This window comes from Sminthopsis crassicaudata, chromosome 6 (assembly GCF_048593235.1).
Source record: "Sminthopsis crassicaudata isolate SCR6 chromosome 6, ASM4859323v1, whole genome shotgun sequence".
Taxonomy (NCBI): Eukaryota; Metazoa; Chordata; class Mammalia; order Dasyuromorphia; family Dasyuridae; genus Sminthopsis; species Sminthopsis crassicaudata.
The window spans coordinates 239,003,001-239,026,049 of record NC_133622.1 but is presented as its reverse complement, the minus strand read 5'-3'; the positions used below and the strand labels follow the sequence as shown (position 1 = coordinate 239,026,049).

Here is a 23,049-nt window from a genome sequence, read left to right as displayed (position 1 = left end):
AATTCTGAGAATTCCAAAGTTTATGTAACAATGAGTATTGTGTGTGTGTGTGTGTGTGTGTGTGTGTGTGTATGTGTGTGTCCAATGTATTGCACTTAGTGCTCTATTTCTTGGTACCAAATAGATAAGATGATTGCCACTTTTTAAGTTTTTTTTTTTTCATCTGTGTGGTATGAAATGAGTGAAGACCCTTTTGGCAATATGGTCTTCACCTCTGCCCTAATTATGACTCAAGACTTTTGCTATAACATGTTGAGCTATGGTTAAAAAGCTGGAGTTGTTCCATTGTCTTGAATGAATATCCCCCTCCTGTTTCCCAGGAATAACATTTAGCTATTTAGGTACTTCTTTTAAAGGCAATTTATTCTTTTGTTTCTGGGATAGTTTTCTTTGTTTAAAGTATAAGTCTGGACTCCCTCAAATAACTGGAGAAAAGATCAAAGGTGAGGAGTGAGATTTCTGTTCTATTTAATCTTGTGTTTTGCACTTTATGCTTTGCACTCCTTTCCTGCAAAAACCTTGTCAGATGGGAGATGCCCTTTCTCAGTCAAGATCCTAATAAACCCCTTTTTTACTTTTGCTTACTCTGAGAGTCTGTAAATGTGTTTGTGGTCACTACTGTCCTCCAAACATCTAATAACATTTTTTTTTGTTTTTCCAGTTAGATGAAAACATAATTTTCAACATTTACTTTTATAAGATTTTGATTTCCACTTTTTTCCTTTCTATCCCTTTCTTCCCTCTTCCCCACGATGACACGCAATCAAATATAGGTTACACATGTATAATCACATTAAAGACAATTACAAATTGGTAAAGTTCTGAAAGAACAATCAGAATAAAAGGTAAAAACCACAAGGAAAAAAAGTGCAAATAGTATATTTCAATCTGAATTTAGACTCCATAGTTCTTTCTCTGGATGTGAATAGTACTTTCATGAGTCTTTTGGAATTTTGTTAGATCATTGCATTCCTGAGAAAAGAAAAATTATGATTTTATATTATCATTTGAGATCTGGTATTGCTAGTGGAACTTTCAATTGGAAATCTTGGCCTGGGGCATAATCACCACCCTTTATTGAATTGAAAATTAGCCTTTAATCATTCCCTACCCCCAAACCATAGAAGACTAATTTTTAAAAAAAGACTCTATACCCTGAATCTTTGCTAATTTCCTATCAGGATTTGGCCTACTTGGATTTGTTTCTCAATGGAAACTCATCTTTGTTAAAACCCTACCTTTGCTAAATTCCTTTTGGGATTAGCCCTATGGGAAGTTGTTTCTCAGGGTAATAGATCCTTTTCTTTTCTTTTTTTTTTTTTTTTTTTTTTTTTTTTTTTTGCCAAAACGTCACTTGCAGATCAAGACTGCAATTCTTTTGCAAAAACCTATGACACTGGCCTGGGGATTCATTTGCTGATAGGGTATGTCTCACCTCTCATTTCTTACACCTCAACATTACTGTTGCTTTTTCTATTAGTCATGGCTGACTCTTTCTGACTATATTTAGTAGTCCTGCCAAAGAGCCAGGAGTACTTTAATCTTTCCTTTTCCAGCTCATTTTACAGATAAGAAAGCTATGGCAAATAGTAAGTGACTTGCCCAGGGTTACACAGCTAGTCTGAGGCCCCATTTATACTAAACATTTCTTGACTCTTGGGTCAACAGTCTATCCATTGAACAACCCAACTGGTAGTTGCATTAATTTCCTGATAGTTTCTTTCACATCTTTATTCCTCAAACTGTATATTAAAGGGTTCAGCATGGGGATCACCACTGTATAAAACACAGTGCTTATTCTCACTAGAAGCCATGAGCTTTTGGAACTGGGCATACAGTAGAGGAAGAGGATGGTTCCAAAGAAAATGGAAACACCTGTCAAGTGGGAGGCACAAGTAGAAAAAGCTTTGTATCTTCCACTAGCTGAATTCATCTTTAGGATAGTAATAAAAATAAAGAGATATGATGTGAGTACAATAATGAGTGTGAAAAATGTATTGAAATTGGCAAGTATAAAAAAGATTGTCTCTGTCACATAATTATCAGAGATGGAAACAGAAATTACTGCAGAATACTCACAGAAAAAATTATTAATGATGTTGGTCCCAGCAAATGACCTTGCAACAAGAGAGTAAACAAATATAATAGTAGAAATTATGCCCCATGTATAAACTCCTGTCATCATCATGATACAGCGTTTCTGAGACATGACAATTATATATAGCAAGGGATTGCAAATTGCCACAAAGCGGTCATAGGCCATCACTGTTAATAAAAATCCCTCTGCAACAACACATATGACAACAAAACAATATTGTGTGACACAGGGAGGAAAAGAGATGCTTCTGTCTTCCACAACCAAGATTTGTAATAATTTGGGTGTAATTGTAGTAGAGTAACAAAAATCTAAAAAAGACAAATGACTAAGGAAAAAATACATGGGAGTATGAAGTTTCGGATTAATTCTGATGATCATAATCATGCCCAAGTTTCCTACTACAGTAATGATATAGATCACAAGGAATAGCAGGAACAGAGGGATCTGGAGATCTGGATAATCAGAGAACCCTAAAAGAATAAAAATGACATCACTCTCATTTCGGTCAGCATTGCCCATGGTTCCTATTGGAGAAAATGATAGAATATCAACATTTTAGCAAAGTTAGAAGTGATCTCAACAGCCTTATATCCCAAACCCAAATTGAAAAAATAATGCTGATAACTTCAGTTAATCAGGAGTCAGTTTAATAAACACTTTTTAAGCACTTACCATAAGCTTGAATAATGTACTTAGAACACAAAGAAAACTGAAAGACAAGCCTTGTTCCCACAGAGTGCAAAATCTAAAGGGAGAAAAACAATCAATCATGTAAACAAATATTTATAAATGAACTATTTCCAGAATAAAATGGAAAAACAATCACCAAAGAGAAGACATTGGGATTGATTGCAATTGATGAACACTTCTTGTAAGCTATGCTTTACAGCAGGAATTTGAAGGAAACCAGGAGTTATATTTGAAAATGTATGACCTAGCCTTTGTTTGAAGACTATTAAGAAGGAAGGGCACTCCCTTTTCCTGGATGCATCCCATTTGACTTGAATAGCTTAATTGTGATGAACCCAAATACATACTAAACCTACATTTTCCTCTCGGTATTTCTATTTCCCATTTCTTGGATTCTTTTCTGGGACTAATCTCTCTCCCACAGCAGCTATATAATTTTCCTTTGGCAGATTAAAGAGTTACTAACTGACCTCTCCCCCAAACTACTCCAAATTATTTTAAATAATCACTCTAATGAAATTTCAGCGCACCAAAACACCTCAAGTGATGGAGTACAACACTTTCCAGCCCATGTCAACTTAGAAGATCATAAGGAAAGGTCTATAGCACGAGGATGGGTGTCCAGCACACTGTCCCACTTCCAGCTCCCAATCCTGGCCCAGAACCTAGAGATCAGCAGCAGCATTGGCAGTTTAGAGATTTAACAGGTCAGAGACATCAAAAATGTTTGATTTGGAAAGTAAGCAAGAAAGGTTTGTCAGTAGGATGAGAGGAACTTGAGAAACTAGCATACAAGGAAGAGGCATGGGTAGTGATGGTGACAAGTTGAGGAGACCTCAGCTCACAGTCTCTTTACTTGGACTGAGAAAACATTCTGTTGCTTTAGCACACTAGCTACTGTGGGGTGAGGACACTCCTAACAATTTCAGGACAGAAAAGAGTGCTGATAGGTCCCTAGAAAGAACTTTGAAAATCTTAGATAGTACACCCTTCACCCTGGATATAGAACCCTACTTTAACAAAGAGTTAAAAGCCAAGTAATAGACTAATAAATTGAGCAGACAACTCATAAATTTCCTAAAGCATACATGTGAACTTGTGTTGTTCAATTTCCAAAGATCCCATTATATTTGAACATTAATTTAAACTTCTTTTGGTATTGAAAAATATTCTCAACAAGACTCTAAAATAAATGTCTAGCTTTATATACAATGTTTTTCATGCATTCATTCTGCTCTCCAATTCAAATTTCCTTCTTACTATTATATTAGGTTGTTTTCCTCTAAACTTTTTATTTCCTCTGCCTCACCACCAAATTTGTAATTATATTTTCTCCTATAATAATGTAATGACTTCAGTGATGTCTCCCCTAATAGAACAAAATCTCCTTGAAGATAAGGCTTGTTCATTTTTTCTTCTCCTCATCTTTTTATGTCAAACCCCCAGCATAGTATTTGATTGACAGTAGTTGATGGATGTATATTTATTAGTTAATTCACTGTCTTGATGTGTCCTCAAATCATCACCCCCTTTTTTATGTCTACTTCTCTAAGACAATAATATCCAGGCACTTCAAGTGATTTTCTATATACATGAATTTGACATATGTTTGGATCCCTGGCTATGATATGAAAGATTATCTACCAATTGTTGCCCTTTTTAAAAAGTAACACCCTAAATTGAAGATGATATTCTATAAACAGTCATGGTGGAGAGTAAACAATATTATAGTCTTCTTGGGCAGTCAAGTTTCATAGTAGATGGAATTAGGATGACTCATTTTCCTGAATAAAAATCCAGCCTCATTATGAGCTGTGTGAGTCTGAAAAAATTTTTGCTGTAGTTTGCTTAAGTTTTCTTATCTGCACAATGGGAAAAAAATATAGCATCTTGCTCTCAGGCTTGTTGTGAGGATCAAATGAAATAATATTTCAAAATCTTTTAGCACAGTGCCTGACACACAATAGGGACAATGTAATTGTTTTCAATAATCAGCATCTGTTGTATTATATGGCCTATATTTAGTATCCTCTGATAGAAAATCACAAATGTGTATGCATGTTTATATATATAATATTATATCTAATATATATATATATACAAAAATACATAAATATAATTACATACATATATTTATATAAATTTACATACGTGTACATGTATACAATTTAATATATGTTTATGTAGTATATATTCTCTCTTTTATCTATACTTTTCTATCTACTTGCCTATCTACACTCTTTTAATGTATTTTCCAATAGTCTTTGCTTAAAACCCTTTCAAATAGAAGATACTTACAGATGATAAATATTTCTTCAATTGACTTGAATTGCAGAGGAAATTGCAGAGGTACTGATACAGAAAGATATAGATATAGGAGAAGAAATGTCCAAGTATATCTGCTCAGTAGAAGATGGGAGGTTGTGTATGTTTTGTTCCTTAGTTCAGAGATTCCATAAGTAATAGGCTTGGGGAAAAATAATTTTTATGTTTTAAAAAATCCTCATAAATTATATCTTAAGATATCAATGGTTATATACAGCCTGAAAAGACCAAATCTCTAGTCCTTTTTTACCTAACGGGAAAAAAGAATTAAATTTTTCCATTTCATCCCTTGAGTAGACTAAAGCAAAGAAACGAGACATGCTTCTTCCTCATGAGTGTGAGGAAGCTGAATCTGGGCATTAAGGGGAAGATTTAACATCTGCCTCTAAGTCTTTTGAGATGTGGACCCCAGAGATTGATATTTAATATATTATGCCCATGGGTAAAGATACAATGCATTAGAAGGAACCTTGTGTCTCCTTTGTCATCTTCTCTGATTTGGAATTTTTTTTGAATTATCAATAGTATTTTCTGCTTATAAACTTATTTTGAATTCATCCTATCATGAACTGGTTATAATTGTAATGTTTTATAAAGAGGTATAGTTTTTGGGTAATCACTTTATTAAAAATTCTAGCATGCCAATTAATTCTGATTAATTAACAAGTAATGAGGGTCTTCAGGTATATGACCCTAAGATTAAAAATTCTGTCAAATAGACATCAATTTCCATATCACCTATCTGACAAGAGGCTGAATTGTCATTTTTCTTCATCTGTCTGGACAAACAAATGAGCAGGAACCTACTCATTTGCCCAAACTTTGAATTTATTTATTATTTGATCAAAACTTAACCTGGATAAATTATTGCCCCATTTTTTCTGGTTTGTTTCTGCCTGACAAAGTAGAAAAAAAGGGGGGGAAAACTTGGTCCCAATTCAATAATTAGGGGTTGAATGAAGAGAGAAGTAATTTGTTCTCTACATTTGAATATCTATATCTGAAGTATCAGTTTATAAAATTCCAAGGATCATGCAAAAATATGAAATTATTAACTTATACAGTAATATCTAATAGCGTAAAACCTAACAGGTAATCATTAAAAGCCCTGATTCTCCTTACTACACACATAGAATAGGTTTTCCTTATGCACTTGTACATGGGTTGGCCAACATTGGGATTGAATACTATAATTATTCCATTAATTCAAGCATTGACAAGACCTTCTAAACTTTTAATCCCCACTTCCCTAATAGAGGAAAGTCAAGGACCAGAATATCAGAAAAGAAGGCTCTTATTCAGTAGAATTGTGTAATAAAATGTGGGTCTTGATACTCCTCAGTTCATACTAGGGACTAGGGAACTAACAGTTATTTTTTTTTTATTATAGCTTTTTTTTACAAGATATATGCATAGGTAATTTTTCAGCATTGACAACTGCAAAACCTTTTGTTCCAATTTTTCCCCTCCTTCCCTCTACCCCGTCCCCCAGATGGCAGGTAGATCAATACATGTCAAATATATTAAAGTATATGTTAAATACAATATATGTATAAATATCCATATAGTCATTTTGCTTCACAAGAAGAATCGGACTTTGAAAAAATGTACACTTAACCTGTGAAAGAAATAAAAAATACAGGCATACAAAAAATAAAGGGATTGGAAATGCTATGTACTGGTCCACACTCATTTCCCAGCATTATTTTGCTTGGTGTATCTGGTTCTATTCATCACTGAACAAATGGAACTGCTTTGGTTCATCTCATTGTTGGAGAGGGTCTTGTCCATCAGAATTGATCATCATATAGTATTGTTGTTGAAGTATATAACTGCTCATTTCACTCAGCATCAGTTCATGTAAATCTCTCCAAGCCTTTCTGAAATCATCCTGGTGGTCATTTCTTACAGAACCATAATATTCCATAACATTCATATACCACAATTTATTCAGCCATTCTCCAATTGATGGGCATCCCCTCAGTTTCCAGTTTCTGGCCACTACAAAGAGGGCTGCCATGAACATTTTTGCATATACAGGTCCCTTTCTCTTCTTTAGGATCTCTTTGGGATATAAGCCCAGTAGCAATACTGCTGGATCAAAGGGTATGCACAGATTGATAATTTTTTGAGCATATTTCCAAATTGCTCTCCAGAATGGCTTGATGTATTCACAATTTCACCAACAATGTATCAGTGGTGTTGTTTTCCACAACATCCCCTCCAACACCAAAGAAGAATTAGAGCTCATTATTGATCACAAAATAGAACATTTGATTATGTCAAATTGAAGAGTTTTTGTACAAATAAAACTAATGCAGATAAGATTAAAGGGGAAGCAATAAACTGGGAAAACATTTTTACAGTCAAAGATTCTGATAAAGGCCTCATTAACAAAATATATAGAGAATTGACTCTAATTTATAAGAAATCAATCCATTCTCCAATTGATAAATGGTCAAAGGAATGAATAGATGTTAAGCCCAGGCTAGCTCCTCTGAAGGGCTCAGAATAAGCCCTTGCCCTATGTTGGGCACCAATAATGTAATGTTCTGTTGTCTCTAGATTTGCAATCATTCCCTGAGAGGAGATCTCTTGGGGAGCTTCTGAGGAGGCAGCCTTGGCTTTAGTTCTGTATTGTGTCTTTCAAAGTCTTGAATCTTTTCCTGTCAGAATCTCTCCAGTCAGCTTCAGTCTCTAGCTCTGTCTGAATCCAAAGCCTCCAGTCACCACGAAGGTAGAATCTCCAATCCTCCTTCCAGAATCCTGGCTCTCTGAATATCCTCGAGCTTTCTGAAGTTTTCCCAGGAAGTCTTTCCCTTGACTCACTCCAGACTGACCCTTCCAGACTCTAACTTCTTCCACACTTCCTCTAGACTCAATGTTGGCTCCTTTTATCCTCCCAGAGAATGGGCTTGTAGGTACTCCCATGGACTTGTTGGAACTTCTTACAGACCAATGAGCAAGCTCCTTTTAAAGATGTAAACTTGTTTAAAGGTTAGAACTAAAGGTGTGAACTCTGAGCTAGAGAATTGTTAAGTACCATACTAAATTAGCCAACTGAGTTAGCACCTAGTAATCCTAACAGACAATTCTGATATGAAGAAATTGAAACTATTTCTAGCCATATGAAAAGATGCTCCAAGTCATTATTAATCAGAGAAATGCAAATTAAGACAACTCTGACATACCACTAAACACCTGTCAGATAGGATTGAATGACAGGGTAAGTTTTAAGTTCAACATTACACAGATTATTTTGCTTTTAAAATGCCCAATATATAAAATAATTTTAAATTACATATTGCCCATAACAGGAACATGTTGAAAGGGACAAAGACAAAAACTATTACTATCAGAATCCCTTTAAATGATGGGTAGAACTTTAAGATGACCCAATACAATCAATTAAAATTCAGGTAGAATATAGAATATCTTAGTTTGACATAAAAGAACCTTATCAGAATTAACGATTTCTTCATTGTTAAAAAAATGTTAAGTCAACTTCCTCCAATTGGGGAAACAAAATTGTCATGATCAGGGACAAATGGGCAGCTGATCTGTATGTCTTCTTCCCTTCACCTGAAGTAAAGTCCCCTTACTTTAGGGAAATAGCTCTATCAACCTATCAAATTGGATTAAAATACTGCTCTTGGTTTTTGATATCATATTTCTTACACAAGGAGAACATTCATGCACTTAGATAAACATTAAATTGCTGAAGATAGATGAACACCTTGAAATAAATCGCTTTCAGAAAATGTGTGTTTCCAACAAGCTTCTTAGAGCATCTATAGACTTGAAAAATAAAAATAAAACATTCAGTTATTAATATCATGTAACTGTAGACTGTTTCTTTAAACAATATAAGCAATTAATGTTTCTTAATGGCAAGGAGGAGGGGAGCTCCAAAGTGATGTAGTTTGTTAAAAAAAAAAAAAAAAAAACAGCTGCACTCCACTTAGTGGGGAGAAGTAGAGTTAGATTGTCACTTGACAAGGTCCTCTTACCCCTATTTTACTCCATGTAGCAATCCTTCCCAATCTATCATGCTTCCCAAACCTCACTTTTCACAGCTAACTTTTTTAAGGTGCAAAGTCCTCCAGGATCCAATTTGAGAGTCCCTCAAGGGATGTCTCCTTTCCCCTGGCAAATGGCAAATTCCAATAGGAGCTGGCACCTTTCTGTCCAACCTAACCATTTCCTTAATTTCTATTTTCCTCTCTCTTTCTTTCTCCTCCTTTCTCTCTCTCACACCATATTTTCCGTGTTATTCATCATATCTCTCTCTCTCTCTCTCACTCCTCCCAATTCCAACATATTCTCTCCTTCTCCAACATACTCTCTCCCTTTTTATAACATACTCCCAAATCAATAACCCGTCTCACTACATGCTCCATTTAAACTATTAACTGCTTTTGAAAGTCAATCTTTCTTGTCCCTTGTCTTTAAATTACTTTGTTTAAATTTTAAAGATTTAAAACTTTTAAGATTCACAATTAAATAATTTTGGACCAAATTTCATAAAACTTATATCAAGTAGAGCTGACAAAATTTAAGACATAACTCATAATTTTACAAATTACCCAATATACAATTTATAAAACAACATACCATCTAATTAGGGGGATACAAAGGTGACCTTCGCTAAGGTAAGCTACAGGAACTTTGTTTTAATAACTTATGTTTTGACTTAAAATCAAATAAAATACTGTTTTTAATTCCCAATAATAAAAAAAAAACTTTTACAATCATATCTCACATAACAAATTTCATTAAATTGATTAAACATAGGTTCTTTCTTTCCCTCTAGTCCCATGTGTCCCTGCTGCAGTCAGGGAATGGGGAAGGAAAAGAAACAGACAATCTTCATGCTCTGCATTATCTTCCTCCAGGAGGCCCCAATTTATTATTTTTTTATTATAACATTTTTTTATTGACAGAACATATGCCTGGGTAATTTTTTACATTATCCTTTGCACTCACATATGTTCCAACTTTTCCCTTTCCTCCCTCCACTCCCTCCCCTAGATGGCAAGCAGTCTAATACATGTTAAATATGTTATAGTATATCCTAACTACAATTTATGTGTGCAGAACCAAACAGTTCTCTTGTTGCAAAAGGAGAATTGGATTCAGAAGGTAAAAATAGCCTAGGAAGAAAAACAAAAATGCAAACAGTTTACATTCATTTCCCAGTTTCTTTTTCTGGGTGTAGCTGATCCTGTCCATCATTGATCAATTGGAACTGAATCAGATCTTCTCTTTGTTGAAGATATCCACTTCTATCAGAATACATCCTCATACAGTATTGTTGTTGAAGTGTATAATGATCTCCTGGTTCTGTTCATTTCACTTAGCATCAGTCTCCATCATATATCTTATATTAGCAGATAAGTCTCCAGGAGCCCCCCAATTTAATTGAATTGCTTTGGAATCTTGAAATAGCTAATTGCCAAATTCCCCAATAATTACTTTCAATGGACTTTTCTGCAGTTCCAACTTTGGCCAGAGTTGGAGTCTACAGGAAAAGTCATGCCTTCCTCTTTGAAAAAATTCTAGCTCATAGAAAAGACATGACAAAGACATTCTGCACAAAGACACAAACACAGACAAAAACTACATGAAAAAGAACCATAACTTCCCCCCACACAACAGACATATCCCATCAAGTTCACTTTATTTTATTTTATTTTATTTTATTTTTATTTTATTTTATTTTATTTTATTTTTTTGCAATGAAGATTGAGTTAGACTGCCCCCTCTCAGAGCATCCAATATCACAGCTTGATCCCTTGTAATACACAAAGTCGATCCCCTGGTGACTCAGCTGATCAAGCTTGGAAGCAGTTACCTAACTTCCAAAGTCAACCACAGAGCACTACTGTGCTGTATCATTAATAGGATCTTTTTTCCTTTATGACCTCATACTGGATCATCCAAGGCTTGATGATTCCGAAGCCCACAACACCTAAGGACAGTCCAAGGATATTAACAGACAGTGCCCCTGTGGATTATTCATGCATAAGTTACCTGACTCACTCTTACCTTGGTTTCTTCATCTTCACAGACTTGTGTGCTTCTGTTTGTATCTGAGTGTCTCTCCTAGGGCCATTCTTCATAGAGAGTGAGGCTGAATCTGATCTCAAGGATGATCAGAGAAAATCCAACCTGGTGGATCTTGAATCAAAATCCCAAATATCTCTCTGGAAAGCTGCAGATCCCAGACGAGCCCCCATAAAGTGTTTTGGTCGAGTGCTAGACCCCTTTTTCATATTAACTAATTGGAGACATCTTCAAGTACAAAGAGAAAGCATTTTTAGTCCCTGCAGGGAGAGGGCCAGCATACCCAGTGCATCCCAGCTTCCCCAAGTGCTCTACCTGACCAGCAGAAAGTAGAACACTCAGTTAAATAGGAAAAAACCTAAGCTTTTTTGTTGGATAGTGTCTGCTTCCTGTGGGTGATGTCACTTCCTGTAACTTCACTAATTTCATGCATGCCAGGGTTCAAGACCTGATCTTCTGGCTCTGGAGAAAGGGATCATGTGACTTAGTCTCAAACTGAGAAAACTTCATCCAATCAGTTCCATTTAGAATGCTGATATATTTTACTGTATGTCATGCTTTACCATTTTTTAACCTTTCTTTTTTTCTTTTTCTTTGTTTTACCTTCTTCCCCTTTCCTCTCCATAAAAGTATTTGTCAGTAAAAATTGCACTTTGAAAAGTCCTAGGGTATAGACTTGAATTTTAATAATGTTTATCTTTATGTTCACATTTTAAATCTAAATTTTCTCTGCCTTGGGATGTCCATCTTTTATTTATTTGTGCCAAGAATGTTTGTTTGTTTGTTTTAGTTAAAGGTCACATTTTTAATATAAATGCATCTCTTATATTTAATGGTATTCCACTTTTATTTTAAGGTTTTTGTTGGATTTATTAAGATTTATATTTGCATTGCCACATTCTATTAACTCCCTTTGAATTATTTATTCCTAATTTCCTCTGTGTTTTAGCTTCTTGAGATATCTCTACTTAATATTTTCATACAAGTTATGATTGAGAAAGAAAACTTACCTCAAAGAACAAATTTCTAATGATGACATTTCTATGGTAAGCTTAAATTCAATATTTAAAAGTACCATGTGGATAACAAGGGAAAAAAATGCTATTCAGAATAAGATTTTTAAATAAGCCTTGCTTAAATAAGTTTTAAATGTTTAACTTTTGAGATGATTATAGGACCTCTCTGATCACCATTGATTCATTCAATTAAATTATATTAGACAACATCTATTTAAGAAGACATAAGTGTAATGGTGTTATGCATAGATAAGAAAAATTGCTCTCAAGGATTTTATTATCTAAATCTAGCTCAGAATACACTAGGATTCAAGAAACAGATAACTACAGATAGGAAGAGGACATTGATATAAAATTTACCTTAAAAGACATTGAAGAGGAAGAATCTTCATCAAGAATATTAGGGAGTTGTATGAAAGGGAAGAATGTAGAGAAAAAGTGCTTGAAGAAAGTAAGCCTTGAAAGAAGTAGGAAACAGTGTTTAAAGGAAGATATTTTAGGTCTGAATTCCTACAGACACCACTAATATTCCATAATTGTGTAAGCAAGAAATAGAGTTGAAATGAAAAAAAATTTTGAATGATAAAAGTTGAGATTTATTTCTAGGTATGTATTACCAGAGATATCATTAATAAGCCATGAAATATGAACAAGAAATAAATTTTGAGTTTGATATAGAATGCTAAAATTCAGATTTATAATTTATTTAGTAAGCAATCAGATACTATTAATTTTAAGCAGAGGAAGAGATCACAACACAGTTGCTTCTTCCCAAAATTATGTACAATAATTATAAAAGCGGAACTGAAAATAACAATATAATACTGTATGATATAATATTATAATGAGATTTGGGTACAAGTAAAATAAACCATAGGCTCCACAAACCATAATTGTTTTCATAATTAATGGATAATGGATGAAGAGTACTGGATATAAGAATTTTACTTCTTTTTGCTAAATTTTCATAATAGTTGTTTATTCTTTCTTTTGTGGGTTTTGTTTGACTCTTGATGTTTCACTGAGTCATTTACTTCCATTTATTCTAATAATGATTTGATAATTTTATAATATATTATAATATAACATATATTATAATATATTATAATAATTATTATAATTTTTAGTGAGTTGTTTTTTTCAGATAGCTTTTTTTTTATTATTTCCTTTTGCATTTAGCCAATTGACCTTTAACTGAATTTTTTTATTTATTGGATTTTTTTTTTTTCCATCTCACAAATCATGTTTTCAAGGAATTGTTTTCTTTCTCTGTTTTGCCAAAACTAATTTTAAGGAGCTATTTTCTTTAGACAATTTCTGTGTTTCCTTTTCCAAAGTTCTCAATTCCTTTCCCATTTTACTTCTAACTCTCTTTTAATTCTTTTTGAATTCTTCCAAGAAGGCATTTTGTGTTGAAGAACAGCTCCTATCACCCTTTGAAATGGTGTACTCTGGAAACATTTTGCTTTTAGTGTTCTCAGGGTTTGAGGTCTCTTTTTCTCTTCCTGATAATAGGTATCTATGGTCAAAGTTCTTTTTTTCATTTTACCTCATTTTTAAAGGTGGAGGTCTGCTCTTAGGGAAGAGGGGAAATTATCCCAAGCTTCCTCTACAGACAACAGCAGGCTCATGTTGACCTAAGACTGGTACTGCTCACTTCCTTCCTGAGCTAGGTGGGCATGACCAAGTCCCCTGTTATGCAGTGGTTCAAGAGCTCACTATTTGCCATCTGTAGTTGTGTTGGTGGTCCCATAGATATTGGACTAATCCACTGCCTTGTGAACCCAGAGAGAGTAGCCAAAACTGTTGTATTTTGACTTAGAGCCCACCAGGAGATTCCACAAGAGCTCAGAGACCTCTCTGCTCTAGGTCCCTGGGCTGAGTCATATTCCCCTCTCTGCCTGATTGAGAAAGATCTTTCCTGAAATTCTTCCAAAATATCTTCTGCTGGAAATTTGTTATACTTCAAATATTTGTGGATTCTGTCAATCCAAAACTCATTCAGAGGCTTAATCTGGGTCTTAATCTCAGGGAAACCAGAAAGAACTCAGACAAAGACCAGTATGCTCTCTGCCATGTTGGCTCCAACTAGTGTCTATTTTTTCTCTTTAAAAAACAAACAATAGGGTACTTGATATTCAAGTAGAGAGCCCTAAAGTACAACATTCAATAGTACTTTGTGGCAACTAGGAGAACAGTAAATAGAGTGCTTGCTTTACACCTCACATATCAAGATCTAAATTCAAATCCAGAATCAGACATTTATTAGCTGTGTGAACCTAGGGAATTCACTTAACTTCTCTTTGCTTCAGTTTCCCCCATCTGCAAAATGGGGTATAATATGGGTACCTTACTTTCAGAGATGCTATCAGGGTTAAATTAGATTGTATCTGAAAATCACAATCAGACACACAATAGGTACTTCATAAACAGCTGTTATTAAGTACCATCTGTTGTATTTTAGGGCCTAATATTTAATATCCTCTATCTGATAGAAGCTCTGATGCAAAAACATATGGATATAGATATATAAATGCACATGTACACAAATCCATATATACCCAGATAGTCCCCCTTTTAATGAATCTTCCACCCCTTTTGTGGGCCCTTTGGAATTGAAGGTACTTACAAAAGATAAATACTTCTTCATTGACTTGAATTGCAGAAGAAAATTTCTATTGAATAGTCCCTGGTAAAGACAGAAGGGGGAGCCTGTGCCCAAGTATAGCTTCTCCCCAGGAAAGGGGAGCCTCAGCATAAGTTTCTTAGTTCAGAAATTCAATAAGCTATAAGTGTGTGAAAAAAAAAAAGTGTTTCCATGATTATAAAACACCAGCAAAAAATTATAGCTGACCAATTTTAGAGCAGCAGTGGTTATATACATCCAATATGGTGAAAACTTTACTGATTTTCACTGAAAGGGAAAGGAGAATAACATTCTTTCCATGTCATCCCCTGTGTAAACTGAAACAAAGAATTAATCTCTTATAGAGTGTGAGGAATTAAGCCTGGGAATTTAGAAGAAGATCTTACATCTCTAATTCCCAAGACTCTTGGGAATTAGGCTCTGGAGACTGACTGATCTCTAACTTATTTTTTCCCCTCTCTATTAGCAACAATACAAGGCATTAGAGAGAACCTTGTCTCTCTTGTGTTGACTTTTTTGAGATGCACTTTTTTGAAATACCAGTAGTATTTTCTGCTTAGATAATTATTTTGTATTAATCTTATGATGATTTGGTTAATATCTATAGTTGAAATGTCAAATTAGAAAATTTCAAGGATTATTCAATAGTAGTAGATCATTTAATATTTTTCCTCTATCACTTAGGATGATAGCTTCCTTGTGTAACCACTCATGAGTTAAGCAAAGCAACATTGGAGATGAGAAATTTCATTAATTCTTTATTTTGGGTATTGACAGGAATTATTTACAAAGTCATCTTTGCTAAGAGACTGACTTCTTCAGTGGCAGAGAAAAATAAGAAAAGTTTTTTTTTTTTTTTTTTTTTTTTTTTTTTCCCCCCACTAAGAAGAGGGTCTCTCCACAGTGAGCAGAAGTCTTGGCAGGTACTGATTTGGACTTTCTGCAAGGATCAAGAGTTTAGAAATATCCTTTATAGAAAATGTGAGGCTCAGGTTTCAGGTTGAAAAGAAAGCCAATGTCCCAAGGCCTACATGCTTATCAATATCTGGCCCACTCAATCTCCCATTGAATGAAAAATCACTTTGGAGGTTCGAAAGAAATTGGAATTTCCTGAAAAGCTTCTGGCATCCTCATAAGATCAATGGGATAATTTGTTTAAGAAAGACCCACCTAACTTGTCTGGGAAGATATGGCCTGAGACTCCAATGTCCCTTTTTTACAGATCAAAAGAAAACACAGTTTCAGAGTGTTAATTTTAAAGGAACACAGTTTCACATGCCCTACAATGTGAAGCTTTTCTATTTCATAACAAAGCTCAAAATGTCCAGAAACCTAGAAAAAATTCATTTTTTTGGAAGGTGAGTTTGAGGAAATGGCTATAAAACATATTTGCACCTAGGAAATTTTGGATAAATGGTTTAAAGAATTTCTACTGAATTATTTTTCATGAACCAAAGATAGATATGTTAGGCAAATTTGATTTCTCATATTTCCCCATCATGGAACAGATTATTTTTGATGTCATGAAAGACAATTCACTATAGTTACTTTAAGGTTGCCTCATTTATTTTTTGCAAACAAGAATGCAAGTGATATCACAATTTATGGGAGCTAAATTTTAATTTGTCCAGATTGTGCTCTGGGTGGGAGATAACCTCTATTATGCTTGCTCCTTGGCCCTGACTCTACAGAATTAACAACATATAAGAAAAGTTGTGACATTCTGTTACATTCACAACATAAATACATGTGACAAAGCTCCCATTGGTAATCCTGAACCTAGGAAGTCTTAGGATTCATTTCTCATTGCACTATGAAACACTGATCATACTATTTGTTAACACCCAGCACCACCCCTTGTGCCAACAGCATTACCAATAGAACGCATGTTCTCTATTCCCATGAAAATACAATTTGGAGAGTAGTAAAAGGATAACTACTGAAGTTTTAGAAAAGAAAGTTTTGATACAAAATTCCTTGACCTATCAAATTATTTGACATCAGTAACTGATATTATTTTAATAGGGAAATAAATTACTATGATGTTTTAGCATCTATGTTTTTACTGAAACTTCAATAGTATGGTATGGATTCCCATTCATCCTAACAGTAACTGGTTAAAATAACCCATTAAAATTAATTCTGAGAATTCCAAAGTTTATGTAACAATGAGTATTGTGTGTGTGTGTGTGTGTGTGTGTCCAATGTATTGCACTTAGTGCTCTATTTCTTGGTACCAAATAGATAAGATGATTGCCACTTTTTAATTTTTTTTTCATCTGTGTGGTATGAAATGAGTGAAGACCCTTTTGGCAATATGGTCTTCACCTCTGCCCTAATTATGACTCAAGACTTTTGCTATAACATGTTGAGCTATGGTTAAAAAGCTGGAGTTGTTCCATTGTCTTGAATGAATATCCCCCTCCTGTTTCCCAGGAATAACATTTAGCTATTTAGGTACTTATTTTAAAGGCAATTTATTCTTTTGTTTCTGGGATAGTTTTCTTTGTTTAAAGTATAAGTCTGGACTCCCTCAAATAACTGGAGAAAAAATCAAAGGTGAGGAGTGAGATTTCTGTTCTATTTAATCTTGTGTTTTGCACATTATGCTTTGCACTCCTTTCCTGCAAAAACCTTGTCAGATGGGAGATGCCCTTTCTCAGTCAAGATCCTAATAAACCCCTTTTTTACTTTTGCTTACTCTGAGAGTCTGTAAATGTGTATGTGGTCACTACTGTCCTCCAAACATCTAATAACATTTTTTTTTGTTTTTCCAGTTAGATGAAAACATAATTTTCAACATTTACTTTTATAAGATTTTGATTTCCACTTTTTTCCTTTCTATCCCTTTCTTCCCTCTTCCCCACGATGACACACAATCAAATATAGGTTACACATGTATAATCACATTAAAGACAATTACAAATTGGTAAAGTTCTGAAAGAACAATCAGAATAAAAGGTAAAAACCACAAGGAAAAAAAAGTGCAAATAGTATATTTCAATCTGAATTTAGACTCCATAGTTCTTTCTCTGGATGTGAATAGTACTTTCATGAGTCTTTTGGAATTTTGTTAGATCATTGCATTCCTGAGAAAAGAAAAATTATGATTTTATATTATCATTTGAGATCTGGTATTGCTAGTGGAACTTTCAATTGGAAATCTTGGCCTGGGGCATAATCACCACCCTTTATTGAATTGAAAATTAGCCTTTAATCACTCCCTATCCCCAAACCATAGAAGACTAATTTTTTAAAAAAGACTCTATACCCTGAATCTTTGCTAATTTCCTATCAGGATTTGGCCTACTTGGAATTTGTTTCTCAATGTAAACTCATCTTTGTTAAAACCCTACCTTTGCTAAATTCCTTTTGGGATTAGCCCTATGGGAAGTTGTTTCTCAGTGTAATAGATCCTTTTCTTTTCTTTTTTTTTTATTTTATTTTTTTTTTTTTTTGCCAAAAGGTCACTTGCAGATCAAGACTGCAATTCTTTTGCAAAAACCTGTGACACTGGCCTGGGGATTCATTTGCTGATAGGGTATGTCTCACCCCTCATTTCTTACACCTCAACATTACTGTTGCTTTTTCTATTAGTCATGCCTGACTCTTTCTGACTATATTTAGTAGTCCTGCCAAAGAGCCAGGAGTACTTTAATCTTTCCTTTTCCAGCTCATTTTACAGATAAGAAAGCTATGGCAAATAGTAAGTGACTTGCCCAGGGTTACACAGCTAGTCTGAGGCCCCATTTATACTAATCATTTCTTGACTCTTGAGTCAACAGTCTATCCATTGAACAACCCAACTGGTAGTTGCATTAATTTCCTGATAGTTTCTTTCACATCTTTATTCCTCAAACTGTATATTAAAGGGTTCAGCATGGGGATCACCACTGTATAAAACACAGTGCTTATTCTCACTAGAAGCCATGAGCTTTTGGAACTGGGCATACAGTAGAGGAAGAGGATGGTTCCAAAGAAAATGGAAACACCTGTCAAGTGGGAGGCACAAGTAGAAAAAGCTTTGTATCTTCCACTAGCTGAATTCATCTTTAGGATAGTAATAAAAATAAAGAGATATGATGTGAGTACAATAATGAGTGTGAAAAATGTATTGAAATTGGCAAGTATAAAAAAGATTGTCTCTGTCACATAATTATCAGAGATGGAAACAGAAATTACTGCAGAATACTCACAGAAAAAATTATTAATGATGTTGGTCCCAGCAAATGACCTTGCAACAAGAGAGTAAACAAATATAATAGTAGAAATTATGCCCCATGTATAAACTCCTGTCATCATCATGATACAGCGTTTCTGAGACATGACAATTATATATAGCAAGGGATTGCAAATTGCCACAAAGCGGTCATAGGCCATCACTGTTAATAAAAATCCCTCTGCAACAACACATATGACAACAAAACAATATTGTGTGACACAGGGAGGAAAAGAGATGCTTCTGTCTTCCACAACCAAGATTTGTAATAATTTGGGTGTAATTGTAGTAGAGTAACAAAAATCTAAAAAAGACAAATGACTAAGGAAAAAATACATGGGAGTATGAAGTTTCGGATTAATTCTGATGATCATAATCATGCCCAAGTTTCCTACTACAGTAATGATATAGATCACAAGGAATAGCAGGAACAGAGGGATCTGGAGATCTGGATAATCAGAGAACCCTAAAAGAATAAAAATGACATCACTCTCATTTCGGTCAGCATTGCCCATGGTTCCTATTGGAGAAAATGATAGAATACCAACATTTTAGCAAAGTTAGAAGTGATCTCAATAGCCTTATATCCCAAACCCAAATTGAAAAAATAATGCTGATAACTTCAGTTAATCAGGAGTCAGTTTAATAAACACTTTTTAAGCACTTACCATAAGCTTGAATAATGTACTTAAAACACAAAGAAAACTGAAAGACAAGCCTTGCTCCCACAGGGTGCAAAATCTAAAGGGAGAAAAACAATCATGTAAACAAATATTTATAAATGAACTATTTCCAGAATAAATTGGAAAAACAATCACCAAAGAGAAGACATTGGAATTGATTGCAATTGATGAACACTTCTTGTAAGCTATGCTTTACAGCAGGAATTTGAAGGAAACCAGGAGTTATATTTGAAAATGTATGACCTAGCCTTTGTTTGAAGACTATTAAGAAGGAAGGACACTCCCTTTTCCTGGATGCATCCCATTTGACTTGAATAGCTTAATTATGATGAACCCAAATACATACTAAACCTACATTTTCCTCTCTGTATTTCTATTTCCCATTTCTTGGATTCTTTTCTGGGACTAATCTCTCTCCCACAGCAGCTATATAATTTTCCTTTGGCAGATTAAAGAGTAACTAACTGACCTCTCCCCCAAACTACTCCAAATTATTTTAAATAATCACTCTAATGAAATTTCAGCGCACCAAAACACCTCAAGTGATGGAGTACAACATTTTCCAGCCCATGTCAACTTAGAAGATCATAAGGAAAGGTCTATAGCACGAGGATGGGTGTCCAGCACACTGTCCCACTTCCAGCTCCCAATCCTGGCCCCAGAACCTAGAGATCAGCAGCAGCACTGGCAGTTTAGAGATTTAACAGGTCAGAGACATCAAAAATGTTTGATTTGGAAAGTAAGCAAGAAAGGTTTGTCAGTAGGATGAGAGGAACTTGAGAAACTAGCATACAAGGAAGAGGCATGGGTAGTGATGGTGACAAGTTGAGCAGACCTCAGCTCACAGTCTCTTTACTTGGACTGAGAAAACATTCTGTTGCTTTAGCACACTAGCTACTGTGGGGTGAGGACACTCCTAACAATTTCAGGACAGAAAAGAGTGCTGATAGGTCCCTAGAAAGAACTTTGAAAATCTTAGATAGTACACCCTTCACCCTGGATATAAAACCCTACTTTAACAAAGAGTTAAAAGCCAAGTAATAGACTAATAAAATGAGCAGACAACTCATAAATTTCCTAAAGCATACATGTGAACTTATGTTGTTCAATTTCCAAAGATCCCATTATATTTGAACATTAATTTAAACTTCTTCTTTTGGTATTGAAAAATATTCTCAACAAGACTCTAAAATAAATGTCTAGCTTTATATACAATGTTTTTCATGCATTCATTCTGCTCTCCAATTCAAATTTCCTTCTTACTATTATATTAGGTTGTTTTCCTCTAAACTTTTTATTTCCTCTGCCTCGCCACCAAATTTGTAATTAAATTTTCTCCTATAATAATGTAATGACTTCAGTGATGTCTCCCCTAATAGAACAAAATCTCCTTGAAGATAAGGCTTGTTTATTTTTTTCTTCTCCTCATCTTTTTATGTCAAACCCCCAGCATAGTATTTGATTGACAGTAGTTGATGGATGTATATTTATTAGTTAATTCACTGTCTTGATGTGTCCTCAAATCATCACCCCCTTTTTTATGTCTACTTCTCTAAGACAATAATATCCAGGTGATTTTCTATATACATGAATTTGACATATGTTTGGATCCCTGGCTATGATATGAAAGATTATCTACCAATTGTTGCCCTTTTTAAAAAGTAACACCCTAAATTGAAGATGATATTCTATAAACAGTCATGGTGGAGAGTAAACAATATTATAGTCTTCTTGGGCAGTCAAGTTTCATAGTAGATGGAATTAGGATGACTCATTTTCCTGAATAAAAATCCAGCCTCATTATGAGCTGTGTGAGTCTGAAAAATTTTTTTGCTGTGGTTTGCTTAAGTTTTCTTATCTGCAAAATGGGAAAAAAATATAGCATCTTGCTCTCAGGCTTGTTGTGAGGATCAAATGAAATAATATTTCAAAATCTTTTAGCACAGTGCCTGACACACAATAGGGACAATGTAATTGTTTTCATTAATCAGCATCTGTTGTATTATATGGCCTATATTTAGTATCCTCTGATAGAAAATCACAAATGTGTATGCATGTTTATATATATAATATTATATCTAATATATATATATACACAAAAATACACAAACATAATTACATACATATATTTATATAAATTTACATACATGTACATGTATACAATTTAATATATGTTTATGTAGTATATATTCTCTCTTTTACCTATACTTTTCTATCTACTTGCCTATCTACAGTCTTTTAATGTATTTTCCAATAGTCTTTGCTTAAAACCCTTTCAAATAGAAGATACTTACAGATGATAAATATTTCTTCAATTGACTTGAATTGCAGAGGAAATTGCAGAGGTACTGATACAGAAAGATATAGATATAGGAGAAGAAATGTCCAAGTATATCTGCTCAGTAGAAGATGGGAGGTTGTGTATGTTTTGTTCCTTAGTTCAGAGATTCCATAAGTAATAGGCTTGGGGAAAAATAATTTTTATGTTTTAAAAAATCCTCATAAATTATATCTTAAGATATCAATGGTTATATACAGCCTGACAAGACCAAATCTCTAGTCCTTTTTACCTAACGGGAAAAAAAGAATTAAATTTTTCCATTTCATCCCTTGAGTAGACTAAAGCAAAGAAACGAGACATGCTTCTTCCTCATGAGTGTGAGGAAGCTGAATCTGGGCATTAAGGGGAAGATTTAACATCTGCCTCTAAGTCTTTTGAGATGTGGACCCCAGAGATTGATCTTTAATATATTATGCCCATGGGTAAAGATACAATGCATTAGAAGGAACCTTGTGTCTCCTTTGTCATCTTCTCTGATTTGGAATTTTTTTTGAATTATCAATAGTATTTTCTGCTTATAAACTTATTTTGAATTCATCCTATCATGAACTGGTTATAATTGTAATGTTTTATCAGAGGTATAGTTTTTGGGTAATCATTTTATGAAAAATTCTAGCATGCCAATTAATTCTGATTAATTAACAAGTAATGAGGGTCTTCAGGTATATGACCCTAAGATTAAAAATTCTGTCAAATAGACATCAATTTCCATATCACCTATCTGACAAGAGGCTGAATTGTCATTTTTCTTCAAACAAATGAGCAGGAACCTACTCATTTGCCCAAACTTTGAATTTATTTATTATTTGATCAAAACTTAACCTGGATAAATTATTGCCCCATTTTTTCTGGTTTGTTTCTGCCTGAAAAAGTAGAAAAAAGGGGGGGGAAACTTGGTCCCAATTCAATAATTAGGGGTTGAATGAAGAGAGAAGTAATTTGTTCTCTACATTTGAATATCTAT

The 23,049-nt window shown here is 34.2% G+C and overlaps 2 protein-coding genes across 2 annotated transcripts; both read right to left on the bottom strand.

Moving 5' to 3' along the window:
* Positions 1–1,669: 1,669 nt before the first annotated feature.
* LOC141547424 (olfactory receptor 5D18-like) lies at positions 1,670–2,617 on the bottom strand. The gene has a single exon (XM_074275858.1). It carries the CDS (start codon positions 2,615–2,617, stop codon positions 1,670–1,672), a length of 948 nt encoding a protein of 315 aa, XP_074131959.1.
* A 16,011-nt stretch (positions 2,618–18,628) lies between these two features.
* LOC141547423 (olfactory receptor 5D18-like) lies at positions 18,629–19,576 on the bottom strand. The gene has a single exon (XM_074275857.1). It carries the CDS (start codon positions 19,574–19,576, stop codon positions 18,629–18,631), a length of 948 nt encoding a protein of 315 aa, XP_074131958.1.
* Between the last annotated feature and the right edge of the window lie 3,473 nt (positions 19,577–23,049).